The 20,195-nt window shown below is 33.7% G+C and overlaps 1 protein-coding gene across 1 annotated transcript; it reads left to right on the forward strand.

Annotated features, from left to right (window-relative positions):
* Positions 1-15,601: 15,601 nt before the first annotated feature.
* LOC11445807 (cytochrome P450 71AU50) lies at positions 15,602-17,766 on the forward strand. Its single transcript, XM_003595982.4, has 2 exons — positions 15,602-16,477; positions 17,039-17,766. Exons 1-2 carry the CDS (start codon positions 15,602-15,604, stop codon positions 17,645-17,647), a joined length of 1,485 nt encoding a protein of 494 aa, XP_003596030.2. The 3' UTR covers positions 17,648-17,766.
* Positions 17,767-20,195: the final 2,429 nt, after the last annotated feature.

Below are 20,195 nucleotides of genomic sequence, written 5' to 3' on the forward strand. Positions count from 1 at the left end.
CAAAAATGCGCTTCCTGGTGGATCGAAAACCCAAAAGGGCGATCCAGGCAAAATAAGGGACAAAAAAAACAAATATGAAAAAAAGCTCGCTGAGATTGTACGCAACTCAGGCAAGAATGAGCGTCTCGATGAGCCGAAAATCCGAAAGGGCGGTTCATGCAAAAATGAGATTGAAATGAAAAGACAAATGATTGTATCTGGCAAACCACCATCCCCTTGGGGCATCTGCAGCTGTTAATGACCATCTTCATCAGAAGCTTTTGTGCTTGCGAATTCAAAGTTTCTAGGAAATGTAGTGGTTACCGTGTTCAATGTACCACCAACCAATAAAATTGCCATTTTCCAAGCTTTGTAAATCCGTGGAGTCACGCCTTCGGCTGACCACCACTCTTATACATCAATTTGAGCCTGTGCTTTTGTTTGAAACTCTACTTTCTTTCTACTTTCAAAGCTATGTACAAAAAACATTTTCTTTCTATCTTTATAATGACAATGCTTGAAACAAACATCTTGAAAATTGAAAAAAAAAAAAAGTTTTTTGTCCTTTTTGAAAGCAAACCTAAGCAACAAGGTACATTCAAACGAAACATGCATGAGCGAGCGTATGTCGATGTCTATTTCAATATGTGTTACAAGCAGGCTCTTCCCCAGGATAGTCTGTGGCCAATGGCAAGAATGAAAAAAAAACAGAATGAAAATGCATGAAAATGAATAGGCTCGCTAAGTTGAAAACCCGAAAGGGCGACTTAGGCAAAAATGAGCACCCCGCTGGATTGACAACCCAAAAGGGCAGTTCAGGCAAAAATGGGGCAATGAAAAGAATTTATTTCCCCGGTGGATCGAAAACCCGAAAGGGCGATCCAGGCAAAAATGGGATGCAATGAAAAATAAAAAAATTGAGAAAATGACATGCAAAAAGCATTGACCACAGATGCAACATCCACAGTACACCCAACACTGAAATGCCCAGCGATGACGGCATTATCCCCAGCGGAGTCTTCCGAGATTCTATCCCCAGCAAGTTGCATAGCTACCTGCCCTCAGCCATGGTTCCGATACGTCTCCCAACGACGTTATCTCCAAAGAGGATTTCCAAGAATGTGTGATATAGCACGAGCCACTACGTGCCCAATACTCCAATGTCTTGTCTGTCTCTACGAAACTGTGTCTACAAACTGCCAACAGTCATGCATTACAAGCATTCATACATGCATAATCATGCATACTACGTGCCCATACATTTAATAAAACTGTTATACCATCCATACATGTTGCATTTCCAATGTCAATTTCAGTCTCAATTCGATACCTATGTCAAATTCTCTGTCAAGACCTGGTGAGCCAGTGCCATTGGCCCATCTCTAGGACATGTCAATGTCAAGTCAATTTCAATCTATATTTTGTCAAAAACTATTCCCCAGTGAATGTGTTTCTGTTTGGTCAAGTGGCTAGTTCAAGTCCAAGAACAGCTTGTACCTGTCTATTTGTTTCTGTTCGGTCAAGTGGCTAGTTCAAGTCCAAGAACAGCTTGTACCTGTCTATTTGTTTCTGTTCGGTCAAGTGGCTAGTTCAAGTCCAAGAGCAGCTCGCACCTGTCTATTTGCCTTTGTTTTCGGTCGAGTGACCAGTTCGAATCCAAGAACAACTCGTACCTGTCTACTTTTCCATGTCCCCAGTCGAGTTGCCAGCTCAAATCAAAGAACGACTCACACCTGTCTGTCTGCCTTTATTCCCGACCAAGTGCCCAGCTCAATCCAAGAGCAGCTTGTACCTGTCAATTTGTTTTTTGTGACCTGTCTACCCTGTCATCTGCTATCCTGCCGATGTCTACCAATCCCGCAATGGATACGACATACTTTGTTAAATCCAACTCTCGTTTGTCTTGCATTCATAATCCAAATGTTGCATGGCATTCATGATATTTGAAAGTGTACATGCGTATTTTTACGTCCAAACACAGTGCAAATGTTAATATTTAAGTATCTTCGTCCCGTCAAGCCAAGGACTCCGTCTCTTGACCCTCCGGACAAAGAAACTTAAATAGGGCAGCTGTTATACCCTAATTTTGGACCTAAAAATACTCGTTCAAATTTCTTTTCTACCACTGATAATTGTCAATTTACTGTTGTTTTACTTTGAATCTTCACTTTATTTTCATCTGCATATTTTACTGTCTCTGTCTCAAGGTATTTTCAAATCACGATTTTGCCTGTGTCTTTCTTGCATAAGATCATCCAAAGTGTCTTTCTTGCATTACAAGTCATTTGAAAACTCTCTGAACCATTGCATTGCTTTTCTTGCATTTTATTTCAAAAAATCATACAAAAAGGGTATTTTGGTCATTTCCTGCAGTGGGACCCATTTTAGTCCCTGTGTTTGTCTCTGAGTCTTTTCGACTTGTTTTACAAATCATTGTTGAGTCTTTGTTTAAAAACCATTTCAAAATTGCGTCTGAGTCTGTCTGAGTCAGTTTAGTCCCTAGGGGCATTTTAGTCTTTTCCTGTCAAAATTTCGACAGAGAGGTATTTTAAAATACCTCATTGTTGTAATTGGTTCGTTTTAGTCCTTTTGTTGGTTTTATTTTAGGTTTCACTTTACTTTGTTTTTCCAATTTACCAATTTTAATTCAATTTTATTTTTTAATTGCATTCTGGTCCCTCAAGCAAGTTTCCAGAATTGCACTTTAGTCCAAAGCTTTTTAAAATTGCATTTTAGTCCATTATTATTAATTGCAGTTTAGTCCTCAATTTTACATTTTTTGCAGAAAGGTCCTTAGGTCACAACAAGTCCAAGGCCGAGCCATTTTTCATACAAGTCCAGGTGTCACCATTTCATTGGGTCTCAAGTACAAGTGGCGGGTTATAAATAGTGCACAGTGTCAGAGAAATACACACAGACCCATTCAACCCGTGCCACATCACAAACACGTGAAAATTTCTCTCTCTTGGCAGTTAGGATCAAAACAGAAAATCCACCAAGAACAATTCACAAACCCTAATTTCCAGAACCAAATTTCATCAACAAATTCACTGAAATTACATCAATGCTCAGAGATTCATGGATGAATCTTCATCACTGAACTGAGGTCTCTGCAATTCAAGGCGCGAATTCCTCACCGGAGGTGAGAAACTCAAGCACCGATCACAGAGAGCTTGAGAAGAAGAAGAAAAGGAAAAGAAGAAGAGTTTCAAACCGGCGAAAAAGATGAAGAAAGTGAACCGGTGAAGACACCGATTTATTTTCGGTTTCCAAGCAAAATCAACAAAACAGAGCCAAGAATCAAGTTTTTCCGAAGAATCTCGTAAAATCTCCGATTAAAAACTCAGCATTTCATCATTTCATTCCTATCTATTTCTATGTTAAGTGGACATGTAATAGTTCTAGGTAGTTTAATTTCATTTTAATTTCTTGCAAGACCATAGTATGTAAACTAGGGCAAAGTGTAAAGGACAATGGACTCTCTATAATGATGTACACCGACACAAGCACCGACACGCACACACGTTGTATGTTTACCGCTTAGATGTATGTTTAGGAAACGCAATACTTAGAAAAAATATCATTTTCCCGGAAATAACTCCATAACTCAAACTTTTTTTTCTCTAATAAACCTTGGAGTCAACACTCCATTGTATTTTCCTTTATTTTCTTAATCAAAACTTCAATGAATCTTAATTTCTACTTAGACACTCTTTCTTTAATAATTGAACCAACCATTCACTATTGTCTTGTCTCATGCCTTTACGGCCTCCTTCTCTTCTTCAAAACCATTTTCAAAACTTAAAATCAATCAAACACACAAAAACAATTTTTTGAGAGAGAACTACATGGAATTTTGATCCCTTAAAAGGGTATGTAGGCAAGAGGTCAAAACCTCTCCAAGTCCAATAAAATAAAATCTCAAACATTTTCTCCCTCCATTCTTAAACTAAATAAACTTTCTTTTCAATAAATAAGCATAAAAATAAAGCGTAGTCATAAACTTAGGAAAACGGTTCCTATAGAATACTATAGTCGTTCCGGGTGCTTAACACCTTCCCGTAACGAAAACGACCCCCGAACTTAGAGTTTCAAAGGGTTTTTTCAATTTTCCCCTTCCCAAGAAAAAATAAAGAATATCAAAGATTGAAAGGTTCAAGCCTAATTAATGACTTGACACCCCAAATCCAGATAACACATATGAATAGTGAAGGGCTTTGTTTCAATTTTTTTTTTTGTTACATGATCTTTTAATTAACTCATGTTAAATTGATGCTCTAACTTGTTGCTGTAATTTTGGGTATATTATTTTGTCTAAATTTTGTAATTATATTTTTGATTTTTGATTCCGACGAAATTAAACAAGGTTTTTTCTAGATTACCTTTGAAGAATGGTGGGTAATTTATCCACCAACCAATGAAAATGAGCAATTTGTTGGTGGGGTCAAGATAGTTCATGGATACCACTTAAAAATGTACTTATGTAGCTAATGTGTATTGGTTGGGGTAAATTACCCACCATTCTTTCATGGGTACCCTAGTTGTCACCATTAAACAAAGGTTCATGGAAGAATAAAATTAGGATATAAACGGACCTGGTGATGCTTTAAAGTTTCCTGTAATGTCAATAAGTTCGAATAGCTTAGTAACTTTTCCATTAGCGGCCCTTAAATTATGATATAAAAATAGGACAAATTCTATGATACATCCAATATATTTGAGTGTACTTGTACACTCATTCTTTAAATGAAATGAATGGTTAAATGAGTTGATTTTTGAAGAAAAATATTATTTTCTATCATTTATATTTATAATAACTAAATCTTATTCATCAAAAGTGTCAACGAAATAAAATTAATTTTTTTTTGAATTTTTAGCACTCATAATTGTGAACATTGATTATATTTTACGATAATATGTAAAAAATTACTATGATTCTTATAAATAATGAAATGATGTTTTTTCTTATGAAATGGTGTTCTATAAAATATAAATATTTACAAATAATTATTTATTTCATAAAAAATGATCGTTAATTTATAAAATTATGAAGAAAGAGTATCAGTACACCTCATTTTGTAAATGTACCATAAAAGTTCCCTAGAAATAGATGTATCGTTTGCTCACATAGTCTCTCATTATAGTAATTGCATGTTAAACCCCTATTCCATTATCAGAGTTAGGATGTTTTACTTGACTCCTTGAATTTGATAGCAAAATTAGACTAAAAGAACATGCAAATTAAGTATATTATTCTTGGCCCCTTATATCAAAATATGAGAGAGATATCATAGCATAATTATTGGTGGAGATTCATTTAGTTTTTAGAAGTCAATGCTTTTAATTAATTCCAAAAGGCTAATTCAAAATACATGACGAGATTTGTTTCATATGTGTTTATGTGTTATGCGCCTGTCAATAGATATAAGCTACTATAACTACTATTTTTTATTATATTTATATGATAAAGATTACTTAAATACTTATATCACATTTTCTTTTATTCGATGAATTGAATTGATATGCTATTTGACGATACGTGTTATATAAATATGTGTTATTTGAAGATGTGTGATTTAAAGATGTGTCATATAAAGATGTGTTATTTAAAGATGTGTAATTGTCGAGTCATATAAAGATGTACATTGTTGAGTCGTTACTTAGTGTTCATGTATTCATGATCAGTCCGATTTAAAGATGTGATTTAAAGATGGGGAATACATCAGGAGCATACCTCTGATATCCAAAATCGGTATCACAAGCATATAGAGTCGAGTTAATCTCATAAAGACATGAAAATAATGACAAAGACCGACATCCTAATAAGAGCCCTAAACTAAGACTCCCAAAGCAAAGAACGAGGTAGCTCCAAATCTAGCCTCAAGAAAACTGACCATAAAGCAAAGCAACTAATCCTGCAAGCTGTCTACCCATTCATACAAATAGGCAGGCGGTCAACCAAACGACCACTGGGGGGTTAGATAACAATCCACAAATAAAATATAATCAAAAGAAAGTAAAACGACATATTTAATTTCAATGAGTAATAATACTTAATTAAAATCATGTACAATAAACTCCTCATCATTATCAAACATTGACATCAAGCATAAAGCTACAACTAGCACGAGTTCACATCTTCACATATTCACCAAATTTCACCAAATACATAGATCACCAAGTTCACCAATGCACATAATCACCAAGCACATAAGCAAGTATGACACTTAACAAATGTATGCAATGTGCTTTAGACACGACTCTCTATACATGTGGTACCGGTCATCGCCTCTTGATACAACTGTATCATAATCGTCGTCATTTGAATACAAAGTATTCTAGTCGTCGCCTCTGGATACAAAGTATCCTAATCGTCTTCATTGGATATAAATATCCTACTTGACACTTACTAATGCATGAACATATGATTCAATAATGCATACATTCATTCAACAAATCATCATCACCATTTATCATACATGCGTTAACCATCAATATCGTCACCATTTTGCATGTAAGAATTCGTCATCATTAATAAAGCGTCATCATTAAAATCATCATCATAATCATCATCATAGTCATCATCAAAACATCAACATAAGTCACCGTCAACAACTTTCACCTTAAGAAACGATACCGTTTCAATTCACATTTTGCATAAAAGACAAACAAGTAAGAAAATCATGACATTCATCATATTAAACGCCCAATCATCAATGATTCATCATCAATAGCTATGAAAAACCAACCACTATTTCCAACTCTTTTTGCACCTTTTTCATAACTCTTGGATTTTTTTAATAGCTCTGAAATTGTCCACTCAATTGTTGTTGCAGAAGTATCTATTGCACCTATCAACATATCCTATGGAGTTACTTCATGTCCAGCTAATCTAGTGGAAGCAAATATATGTCTAACTGAAGTTCTAGTAGCTTGATTCTCTTCAATATGCACTTCAGGTTGATCTTCAGTATCAAGTGTTCAACTTGATCATCATCTTCAATTATTGTGGGAACTGTGTGACTGGAACTCTTCTCTTTCTTACTCCAATCCCATGCTTCATTTTCACAGAATTTAACATCTCTACTAATCACTATAGAATAATTTAGAAGATGATATAACTTGTATGCACCTGTTTCATGATAGTCAACTAGTATCATAGGCTCACTCTTTTCCCCCAGCTTTCTTCTCTTTGCATCAGGGATATGCATATAGCACAATGAACCAAAAACTCTCAAATGATTTGCTGACTGCCTGCATCCTAACCAAATTTCTTCAGGAATTTGATTAAGTTTCTTACTTGGGCATCTGTTAAAGATGTATGTTGCAGTTCTTACTGCTTCTCCCCCAAAATGTATTAGGCATCTTCTTCATCTTTAGCATACTTCTGGTCATGTCAAACAGGCTTTTATTCCTTCTTTCAGCCAAACCATTGTGTTGTGGAGTATAAGGAGCAGTGACTTCAATGACAATGCCATTATCTTCACAAAAATTCTCAAATACCTTTGAGGTATACCTACAACCATCAATTCTTAAAATCTTAATAGACTTTCCACTTTGCTTTTCTACTTAGATTTTGAACTTCTGAAAGATTTCAAATGCTTCACTTTTGGCCTTAATCAGATATAACCAGAGTTTTCTGCTAAACTCATCAACAAAGTGTAACAAACTTCAAAACAAACTAAAACAAAGTGTAATCAATCCAGCTAATCATGATTAACACTAAACTAACTTGAATTATCAACTGAAACTAACATGCTTATGTTAATTTTATCTCCCTTTTCTCTCACTTTCCATATGCTAGAGTAAGAAGAACTTGTAGGTTTACTATATGAGGAAGATGAAAAATAAGTTTTAAGGGTGGCATTTAATTAGTTGTTGTTCAGTTAGAGTAAGCTGGGAAATCAACGGAATTTTGTTACTTTGTTAGCATTCGTAGTATAGTCAGTCATTACCAACTGTCTAAGTGATCTGAAGACTATGCTAAGGGATCTGAAGACTATGCTTTTAAGTGAAACCTGGCCAGTGATAACAGTATAACACATATTGCAATATTTGTTAGAGCCCATAATTATAGGCATAAACATAAAAATAAGCTTTAGGTAGTTGCAGGCAGAGGCAACACTCTTTTAGGTGTTACATCAAGGAAATACAAAATCATGATCCTTAAACTCTCACATAATGGGAAAAGGTGAGTTATGTTTCTGACTAGAATTTGTGAATAGCAGCGTATCGACTTTTCTGGTGACGTTGAACCGTTATTTTAATAATGCTAATATTGATGATATATTCAGCTGAAATTGGCACTAAAAATTAGAGTTGAATTGTATATCAAACAAATTAGAGTAGAATTTAGTTGCTAATTGATGATATATAAGTGTGTTAGTTGCTAATTGTTGTCCTTTTATGTGGTAAGATTGGTTGTATGACTTTTAGTCGGGAGTACTGGTTTAATTGAGACGAGCCAGTTTGAAACACTTCCCAAAAACTCTTTTTAGTTTTTTAAAATTTGAAAATTAAAAACTTGTTTGCTAAACTATTTTTAAAATTACAGTTTTAGAAACTGTTTTGAATTTTTTAGTTTTGGGGACTAAAAAACTAAAACATATAAATTGTGAGAAGAGGACTTGTATATTTCAAAAACTAAAAACAAAAACTATCATCAAACCAGCTCCCACAGACTATCATCAAAAGTGATCAACCACTAGACTGATGTTTACTCATTGATTTTCCAAGAAACTGTTTAATTTATATTACATACAATTTTGGTACCCCCAAGAAATTTTTTCAAGATCCGCCACTGACTATAGCAGTTGGATCTATTGCAGTCGAATCGGCTTGTTATCTAAAACAATGATTTGACCTTTATTTTCTGTTCTAATATAAGGAATCTCTTGTAGAACCTTATATTTGATTATTTGTATGACCTAATTGATTCCAACTGTTGTGGTGCGCTATTTCTATAGCCAAGATTGCTCCAAAGATCTCAGCAATGAAGGCTGAGTTTGTAGATAAGTTTTGCGCAAAACAGCCTCTTGTGAAGCCTTCAGAGGATCTAAAAATACCCCCACAAGCGGCCTTTGGAGGATTCCTTGTGACTGCACCATCCGTGTTTACCTCCAGCCATGAAGTAATCGGAGGGGCCCAAATCACCTCCTTGACGGAAGGAGCATTGGGGGGATGAATATTGATCTTCAGAGCTTTGAGAATCCTGAACTCTGTCATGTCGGGAGCAGCGGTTTTCTTTGTGTGATTTCCAGAGTGCTAGATAAAATAAGATTGATAGCAAATTTCCAATGAATGGTTTTATTTTGGAAACTTGCTTGGTTACGAGCATACCATATGTTGTCAGTAATGGCAATTTTGCACTGCGGAGTCCATCTCCTGTCGCATAGTTTCCATATGTCAGATGCTTTGATAAAGTTCAAGGGGAAATTTAGAATAGAAGACAGCCAACTCCACAATTTAGCAGCGAAGGAGCAGTACAAAAATAAATGAGTTGAAGTTTCTTCAGCGGATTTGCAATTGGTACACATTGAAACCATGTTATTCCCTCTTTCCTTCATCTTCTCATCAGTAGGTAATCTATCGTGCATGAATCTCCAAACCATCATCGACTTGGATGGGGGAATGTCAGGACTCCAAATATTATTTGCCCAATGAATTCTCTGACCCGGATGAGATTTGTGAAAATAAGCTTCCTTGAGAGACATACAACCTGTACTAGTATGCTTACATTTTGAATGCGTATTTGCTGTGGATTAACTATATATTTGGTACGACTCTTATTCCACTAACTACGATTCAATAGGAAAAAATTCTCTAGAAAATTTGTCTCTCAATCTATGCTATCACTGATTCAATGGTTATCCCCTAAATTCGTTTGCTAGAAATTAGCTACGAGATAAAAACGAAAATTGTCGTAGATATCACATATTTTCTTTTAGTGTAAAGGTTGGATTTGTTCAGTCATTAACCATGAAATTCATTTATATCACTAGCGTAAGAGAGGCACGAGGGCATTTTCAAATGACTCAACTCCCACCTCAAGAACATAACCTTTATGGAATGGGCCGAAATTAATGACATTATGTGATGTTGCATATCAGTATCTTGAATGGAATGGCCGTCTCCATGTTGGTACATGAACATTGCCACTCTATCATAATTTATAGCAATATCTATGAAACTTTGAGAGAAAGATGAACTATGAACTTCTATATTCATCTTCTTCCACTCTGTACACAGTGGCGGAGCCAGGAAAAAATTCTTGGATGGACCACCAAAATTAATAATATTAATGATTATAAAGCCAGTTTTGTTTGCAAATAAATGAGCAACAATCTTGTGACAGCCATGGGAGAGGTGTTTATATATCAATTAATAACATACTCATATATTCAAAAGACAAAATTCTAGAGAGGATGAATACATAATACCTTGAACCCTTTATACTTAAGTAAAATTAAAGTCAAAACCAACAACTTAGGTAAATAAAAGAGGAATATGAAGTAGTATAAAGTCAGATGAAGCTTGCATGAGAAAGAATAAGGTGGGCCAACATATAAATTATTTAAAAGTTAGGGCTGTTTCATATTTTCCTCCATGGAAAAAAAAATTACTTATTTTTTTGGGTGGTGCTCCACCACTGTCTGTACATATCATGGACTTTACATACCATGAGCTTCAACTTCAGAAGCTTCAGTTTCCTTCATGTAGCATTAAATTAACTTTGGAGTAACACGATGTCAAAATCCCGAATTAAATTCTAAAATCTCTAGGATTTTGCGATTTTTTTTACCTTCAACGACTCAAAATCGCATGATTTTAAAGGGTTTTGAAGAATTTTGTCCTTATTGTAGTCATTTATGTATATGTATTTTGTGGACTTTAAACTGAGTCATTTATTACTATATACAGTTTATAATATATATTTAGCATTATTTTTGTTTTGGTGAAATCCATCAATTTTGATTGCGATTTTATGATTTCTTATATTGATTATCCAAAAGTAGTTGAGTAAAATTCTTGGATTTTGATTGCGATATTACGATTTTTCGATTTTGCTCTTCCTTTTCGACAACAAAATCCTAGTTTTGACAACCGTGATCACCAGTATCATTTTCACGCTTAAAAATGGATGGAACAGAAAAATAATTAGTCAAAAATTGAAGGTTCAATTGTATTTTTAGTCTGTATATTTGAGAAGCTATAAAAAAAATATCCGGTGACATGTATAAAAAGAAATTAGAGAAACTTAACTAAAGTGTAGGAAAGAAAAATTAAAAAAAAAAAAAAAACAAAAAAAAAGTTCATGCGAGCATTGCTATTTATCTAAAGAGTTTTTTTCTTGTCAAAAATAAATAAATCTAGAGAGTGTTTATCAAGAATTGATCAAGAAAAGATATCAGCCAATTAAATTTGTTATTTACCGGAAATCAAGGAAGATAATGCTGTGTAATTAAGGAAATGTATTAGCAAATACAGTATCTTAAAATTTTGTTCTTGAGTTTGTCACTGTATCTATCATTTCCCAGTTGATATAAAGAATTAAAGTTGTGGCAACGTACTTTATACGTTCCGAAGTGATTAGCAAGGCGGAAAATCATTGCTGAAGACCGAATTATGTATGTACTAGCTCTCACTATGAGACCAAAAAAAAAATTCGGTCCCTTTGATTTTATTTGATTGTTTGCCAAACCGCTACTTAAAAAACAAAAATGGGAACCACACTGTCCTTTTTTCCGGACAGCAGCAATTTTTATTGGCTAAACTGTGTTTCGCTATCCATTCGTGGGAATATCTCTCGGGAGATATACCAGTACTCTTTCTCTCCGGTCTTTTTATAAGAAACAAAAGACATAAATTATCAAGACCAATATAAGAACTAGTATTATACGGTAAACTATTAATTTTTTTTTTTGGAAATGATCCACTACAAGAATTTTGTGTTTTACTGACGGAATTAAACCCTCAGTAATGGAGAAAATCCCTCAGTAATACACATTACTGACGGATTGGTGTCCCTCAGTAATACTGGCGTTAGTAATGTTACTGGCGGAAATTTCCCTAAGTAATGTTGAGATGGTTTTGACAAAGTATTACTGAGGGATTATTCCCTCAGTAATTACTGGCGGAACAATCCGTCAGTAATTACTGACGGAAAAACCCCTCAGTAATGGTTTGTCAAAACCACCTTTACATTACTGAGGGAAAATTCCGCCAGTAATGATTATGCAGATTTGCTTTATTGATGGAAATTTCCGCCAGTAACGTACTTTACACTTTTTTTTAATTCTGTTCCCACTTTTTATTTTAATTAAAGAAATAAATTAAATAACATAAATAAATTGAGGAAATAAAATTTAAAAAGACACAAATTAATTAAACTGACATATCATCATAATTTCATATAATTTATAGAGTTTTCGTACAAAATTATAAATATTTTAATAATATTCATACAATCCAAAAAACTAACAAAATAAACTATTTTTGTGTAAATCAACAAATTTATTAGATACCAAGCCTGCACAAGACGTGCAAAAGCTAGCATTGAGAACAATACAAAAGCGACGCCCATACGCGTAACGCCCAAGACCAAACAGAAAGCTAAGAACATAGCCAGGAGATCCCGTAGAAACTCCACACAGCTAACACAATTACATCTTAAAACAATCATCTAGGAACCAACTATTCATGTAATAATGGTTGTTGCACAAGGTAAATCTTACATTAGTAAACCATAGTTGCTGCACAGGGTAAATCTTACCAAATGAGAGTGTCACAGTATACAGAAATTAAAGACTTGCAAACATCTGACACTATCAAGCATGAAATCTAATAGAAATGAGAGAAAATTGAGAGAATTGAGTGTCATTACGTAATTCTTAAGATTATTTTCCAGTATTTAATATAGTGAGTATGTAGGTGCCTGTTAGCTGAATGATTTTCAGGTCCTTGTTAACAGTCGAACAACGATGCTTCTTGAATAATCAAATTTCAGTGGTGAATATATGAGCTTATATGAGCTTATCCTACACTCTTATTGGACTTATCATACACTAACGAACTGTTGTGTTTTATTGAATTTCACTAAATTAGGAAGTCAACTTAAACACAATGCACACCTCTCTACAATGATATAAAATATAGGTCCTTGATACATTGAAAAACATTTGCGCATACATGCATTGGCTACACATTCTATTTGTATAGCAGTGAACATGCATTACCTATTCTTATGTTTCCCCAATTCCACAATCACTTGACATTTAGCTCCAAACTCACTTCCATTTGAATTTGATGCTTCCAACTACTCCAATAAGGTTATTGCTAACTAAAATCAACACATTAACAACACAACAACAAAAAGGTTAAATCAATTAGGGTTTCAATTATCATTCTATTGCATGTAAATATCCTTTTGCTATGATTAGAACCTAATATGAGAAACTCACCTCAATTAGTATATATCCTCAAGATTTTGATGAAGTGTGTGGGTTCACCAAAGCTCTAAACTGTCATTCTTCTGCCCTTAGTACTTCTTCAACACGAGCTCTTCATCTTCTTCCTCGAGTAATAGAAAGAGGAACAAATGAGCTAACCTAGATGATGGGAAAACGAGAACGGTTGAGCAAAAGAGAGAGGAACGATTGAACATCAAACAAGATCAAGTGAACACGATTGAGATGGAGAAAAACCCTTTCGTCCGAAATGAGATGAAAGAAACCCAGATGCGTAAATGATTGTGGTTTTAGTTTCTGCTTGTTTTAATTTTTTTATTTTGTAATTTTTTTTAATTATAAGTTAAATTAATTGGGGTATTGGCGGAAATAAAGGGGTAGTGGCAGATTTTTTTAAACTGGATGAACATTACTAGCAGATTAATATCCGCCAGTAGTCCAATCCCATGTGCAGCATCATTATTGACGGATAAACAGTAATGTAAGGTAGATTTGTCGATTGTAGTACTGACGGATAAACAGTAATGTAATCAACTGAATTATTGAGGGTTTATTCCGTCAGTAATGTTATTGAGGGTTTTCTATTACATTACTGAGGGTTTAGACTGCCAGTAATTACTGAGGGTCTAGATCCCTCAGTAATTCAATTTTAAGTTGGTCACTAATAAAGGGAATTCTTGTAGTGATCTATGAACTATGAACTTTGGAACATGCATATTCAATGCATTGAAAATTGAAATATTTAACTTTTTAATGGATAATTTCTTAATTGAGAACCCTTATGATATATATTTTTTAAACAAAATGTATATGATATATATCATTAACTAAATACATGATATATTCAATAAATCTGAATTTTTACTTTTTTTTTATATTTGAAACTAGAAGGAATATTAAAATTTATAATGCTACTATCTCTTCTTAAACATAGGACCCGTTTTTGAGAATTTTCTGTCTCTTTTTATATATCTTCCTTCAAATTTCTATCTTTGTTAACAATCATCTTCTACTAACATACCCTAAATTATGTTACATAATTTTTGTATTGAATAATTAATATTATTAAAAAAAAAGGTAAATTGATTCTTTGCTCTGAAGTGTAAATTGACAAGAGTATGAGAATTTATATGTCACAACTCTTCTAATGATCGAAGATTGTAAAGTCTAAATTATGTAATCAAATAGAGGATGAATAGATAAACGGTTTTCTCGTAATTTATATTCAGAGATATGTGTTCGACAACATTGATAATTAGTCAATTATTCAACGATAGCATAGCATAAAACCGTGTAGATGATAATTATAGAGTATGTATGTAATACCTAGGGTCCTTGCTACGCCATGTAGAACCTAAACACTCCTCATATTTTAAGGCATTTTTCTTTTTTTTGGTCACAAGATTTTAAGGCATATACAACGATTGAATTGTAAAATGATTTTTTTTTTCAATATATTAATTAACTATACTATTTTTTGCAAAATTACAAAACTATAAATATTTTATTAAATAATTTCAAATAAACATATTATATATATATTTTTTAAACATTATGAGTCTATCCTATCACTATAGCCATTGTCCTCGTGAGCTTAGCTCAGTTGATATGGACCTTGCATAATATATGCAAGGTCCGGGGTTCGAACCCCGGCCACCACCAAAAATATATATCACTATAGTCATTAAATAATTTCATGTTGGTACGATGTTTTCTTTCAAAAAAAAATTGTTGGTACGATGTTAATTAACGTGTATAATGTGAGTACGATGTTAAACTTTTTATAAACTAACATTTTTATGCAATAATAGAGTGCTTATGACGCCTTTTTTTTTAGAGATGGCATCTTACGCCTGTCGGCCACATGATCATATTCATTTCCATTTCAACCGTTCCTGTTAACATTATTATAATCCATAGGAAAATGCTCAACATATTTCCTAGGAATCAAAATTCGCATGACCCTGAACTGTTATATATTTTATCTAAATACAACACAAGTTTCTTATTAAAATAAAAAAACTTGTTTTTATAACTTAGATACAACCTCGTCTGCATCAAAAAAAAAAATTATATAACCTCGTTATTTGTTATGTATTAGGCAGGTTGCTTTTGGCACTTGAAATTATAGACATACTCTTTACAAAATAGCTATCATGATTTTGATTTGTATAGCAATATTCCTAGTTTCTCTTGCTTTTTTTTCGCAATGGAGAAACATGAATAAAGTAAAGAGATTGCCTCCAGGTCCCGTAGGGTTGCCGATTTTGGGTAGCCTTCTCAAGTTAGGGGCAAACCCTCATCTTGATCTACACAAACTATCCCAAAAATATGGACCAATAATGCACTTGCGCTTAGGTTTAGTACCAACCATAGTTGTTTCTTCACCTCAAGCTGCTGAACTCTTCCTCAAGACTCATGATATTGTCTTTGCAAGTAGACCACCTATTGAGGCAGCACAACTCATGTTTTACAATCAGAAGGATGTGAGCTTCAGTGTATACGGTTCGTATTGGCGAAACATGCGCAAGATGTGCACATTAGAATTGTTGAGCCATACAAAAATCAACAGTTTTAGAAGTATGAGGGAACAAGAGCTTGACCTATTGATCAAGTTTATAAGAGAAGCAGCCAATGATGGAACAACGGTTGATATAAGTGCCAAGGTTGCTGCACTTACAGCTGATATGACTTGCATAATAGTTTTTGGGAAAAAGTATTCGGACAAGGATTTGAATGAGAAGGGATTCAAGGCTTCGATGCAAGAGTTAATGAGTTTAGCAGCAACTCCTAACATTGCTGATTTTATTCCTTACATTGGAGCACTTGATTTAAATGGTCTAACAAGGCGTATGAAAGCAATTGGCAAAATCTTTGATGAGTTTTTGGAGAAAATTATTGATGAGCACATCCAATCTGAAAACAAAGATGATAACAAGACCAAGGATTTTGTAGATGTCATGTTGGGCTTTGTTGGTACTGAGGAATCTGATTACCGTATTGAAAGGTCCAATATTAAAGGCATAATGATGGTAAGACATAGTTGGTCTTAAATTCAATCATGTGCTGTTAATATTTTTCTTCAAAATTAAAATTACATGCTTACATATAATTCTTTTTTTGAAGGATCATGCTTACATAAATAGCTTCTAGTGACACTTAATGCATCATTTCATCTCCGAATTTCACATGTCTATTTATTTAATCATATAATTTTTACAAAAACATGTAAGGTTGGGTAGCACAACTGGTTTGACCTAAGGGTTAATTAAAGAGTTGGATATCCGGAGTTCATGTCCTAATAATGAGAACTTTTTTTTTTGTGGTGGTCGGGGTTTGAACAACAGACCTTACATATATTATGCATTGTCTCTACCAACTGAGTTAAGCTCACGAGGGCTAACATAACAACTAACATTTTATAAGTTTTTTAAAAATGGTTCTTGACTAGAAATAATTGAAGTCCTTGGCTTTTTTTTGCCTTTAGTTCTCTATTTAGTCTTTCTATTGTTTGGGTTGAGTATCTCTTGTACTTTTTTTTGTCAGCAATAATAATAATTCTTGTTTTTGCTGGTTAAATTTTGTGTGCATAGGATATGTTGATAGGTTCAACAGATACATCTGCAACATCAATTGAGTGGACAATTTCAGAGCTATTAAAAAATCCAAGAGTTATGAAAAAGGTGCAAAAAGAGTTGGAAACAGTGGTGGGTATGAAGAGAAAAGTGGAGGAATCAGATTTGGACAAGTTGGAGTATTTGAACATGGTTATAAAAGAAAGCCTTAGGATTCATCCAGTGGTACCCCTATTAGTACCACACCAATCCATGGAAGATTGCACTGTTGAAGATTTTTTCATACCTAAAAATTCAAGGATCATTGTGAATGGATGGGCAATTATGAGAGATCCAAATTCTTGGACTGACCCTGAGAAGTTTTGGCCTGAGAGATTTGAAGGAAACAACATAGATGTTGGAGGACATGACTTTCAGCTTATACCATTTGGCTCTGGAAGAAGGGGTTGTCCTGGATTGCATTTGGGTCTAACTATGGTGCGTTTGGTGGTGGCCCAAATTGTGCATTGCTTTGATTTGAAATTACCTAATGATATGTTACCAAGTGATTTGGACATGACTGAGGCATTTGGTATTACTATGCCTAGAGCCAATCATTTGATTGCACTTCCTGTTTATCGTCTTTAAGTTAAAAAGAGCAATGTAGTTGACATTGCAATTTATGTTTGAAAAATATTTGTAGACAAATAAGTTGTCATTTGTTTTCTCAATTATATTTTACACATAATGGAGTGTGCTATGAAATTCAAAATAATTGGCTTTTTAAATGATTTGAGTATTTTTAAATTTTATTTTTAAATACCACATAATCGAGTGTGATGTGTATGATACTCAATATGGTTAATGTTGGAACATTAGTGTGAAGTTGGAAGAAAATTGAAAGATTGGAAGTTTAAACACAAAATTAGACTTTGATTTAGAGTGTGAATTGTAAAAGTAGAGTGTGGGGTCCCACATAAAAATAAGAGTCATGTTAACTTGTGCCCTTAGGGCACATGTTAAGCATTAAATTCTTGCCATTAATGGTAAGTATTAATTGAAAAAAATTAATATTAGATTTTTTGAGCAATAAATGAACGCAATTTCCGAGACATAATTTTTATTAGTGAAATCCTTAACATGTGTCCTTAGGGCACAAGTTAACACTTTTGTGGAATCATGTTAACTTGTGCCCTTAGTGGAATCTATTAGTGGAATCATTATTTAGTAATACCTCATGGATATCACTTCCCACAATTTTAGCATATGTTAATTGTGATAAGAATGAGAATCCAACTGAATTTCTTATCGCTCTTTCATTCACACATTCAATTAGTTTGTTTCCGCCACTTTGTGGGTTTGTATCTTTTTTATCTTCTCCACCAAAATTGTTGAATTGATTAGTGGGTAAGTTTCATTTTGATCTTAACCACTAGAGTAACTGTTGCCGCAATTTTAACTAAATTTAATAGAAGACTATACTCAGCTCATAAATCACATCAAAGGGTTCTATTGAGTCGTCGAGAACTATTTCTCTCTTGTCCCTCTTTCTGTTGAAGCATTTTTGAGCCACTTCTCCCCTTTCTTTTTTTGTCCTTCGGAATTAAGAGTGTTCTTAAGATCATACTCTGTTTTGAGATATAATGCCCTTCAAAATTAAGAATGGTCTTAATGAGTATTTTAAGATCATAGTCTCTCTTCATAAGTAATGTCCCTTCGGAATTAAGAATGATCTCAAGAATATAGTCTCTTTTGTTATTTTCTTCCCTTGAAGAAGTTAGAAGTTAGAATGGTGGTAGCACCTTAGTTGAGTGGTCATAGTACCATAGTAGGACAAGTTAAAGGTTAGAATGGTTATAACATCATATTTAAGTGGTCTCAATACCATAATAGAATGGTCACGATACCACAATATTAGAGTGATTTCAGTATTAAATTTGAGTGGCCTTAATAGTCATATTTGATGGTGTAATTCACAAACGGTTAACTACAAACAGTAGTAAATCGCACAGTTGTCGCTAAACTTGTTTCATCCAGGAAACGACGTTATTCATAGTCTGCCTTGCACAATTATGGGCAATTCCATAAAACCTCTTAAAGAAAGCAACTTGGTTATCACTCAACTCGGTAATAACTTGGGTAGATGAACATTCTTTTCAAAATAGACTTTATAAATCCAAATGTAACATATAGAAAATCCAAAACTGAACAATTTTAAGACATTTCCTTTTGCCATTTCTACCGAACAAAATTACTGACTCGATTTTTATTGTCCCTGAATGCAACAAGGATAAAAAAGGCTATAGAAATACATCTTTTGACTGAACATGATGAAGTGTTTGTTATAAACGACGACAATAAGAAATTTGATCTCAATCTTTTTGAATTTGTTTTCAAAAATCAGAACTGCACTAAGAATAAATAACTCTAGCTGCCAAGAGAACATGAACCTCAAAAAGGTCCTATAATGAAAATCAGCATTCACCATCAAGAAATGGCATTGGTTCACAATTTATTTAATATAATTGTGAGAAACTAGGTCATATGTCCCACAAGTATTTGAACAGGTAAAGTGATGCTCCGCAACCTAACCTGACCAAAGAAAAATGCATTGATACGACTAGATAAATCAATCTCGTTGGTGGATCAAGTGAATGGTGGATAAACATTAGCACTTCACGCCATGTCTGTTATGATTGAGCTATGTTCAAAACATAGGCTACAACTGAAAATAGGAAAGTCTTGTTAGAATATTCTTAAACAACTAAAGTCGTTGGCATTTGAGATATAAAGTTGGAATTCACGTCCAAAAGGAAATTATTCTCTAGGACATGATGCATGCTCCAAAAAATATGAAAGGATCTTCATTTCATATTTCAACTTAATAAGAATAAGTTCACTCAGACTTGAAGAGAGACTTGTGCACCATGCTTTCTTGTTGGAAAAAAATATGACTTTGATGGTATGTTCAAAATTAAAATTCCCTTTCTGCTTTAAAAGTTTTGTGATTTTAGTATTTGACATGTGATGGACGAAATTGACAATTGCACCAAATCGTAACAAGTAAGTTTATCATCTCCACATGGATTGTCTTTCAACTTAGCAATTAAAAAAACTTATTTTAGAGTGAAATTAAGAGAGATTAAGAAAGGGTTGCAGGGTTTAATTGTCCAGCCCAATACGAGATCAGGTTTGT

The sequence above is a fragment of the Medicago truncatula genome, chromosome 2 (genome assembly GCF_003473485.1).
Source record: "Medicago truncatula cultivar Jemalong A17 chromosome 2, MtrunA17r5.0-ANR, whole genome shotgun sequence".
Taxonomy (NCBI): Eukaryota; Viridiplantae; Streptophyta; class Magnoliopsida; order Fabales; family Fabaceae; genus Medicago; species Medicago truncatula.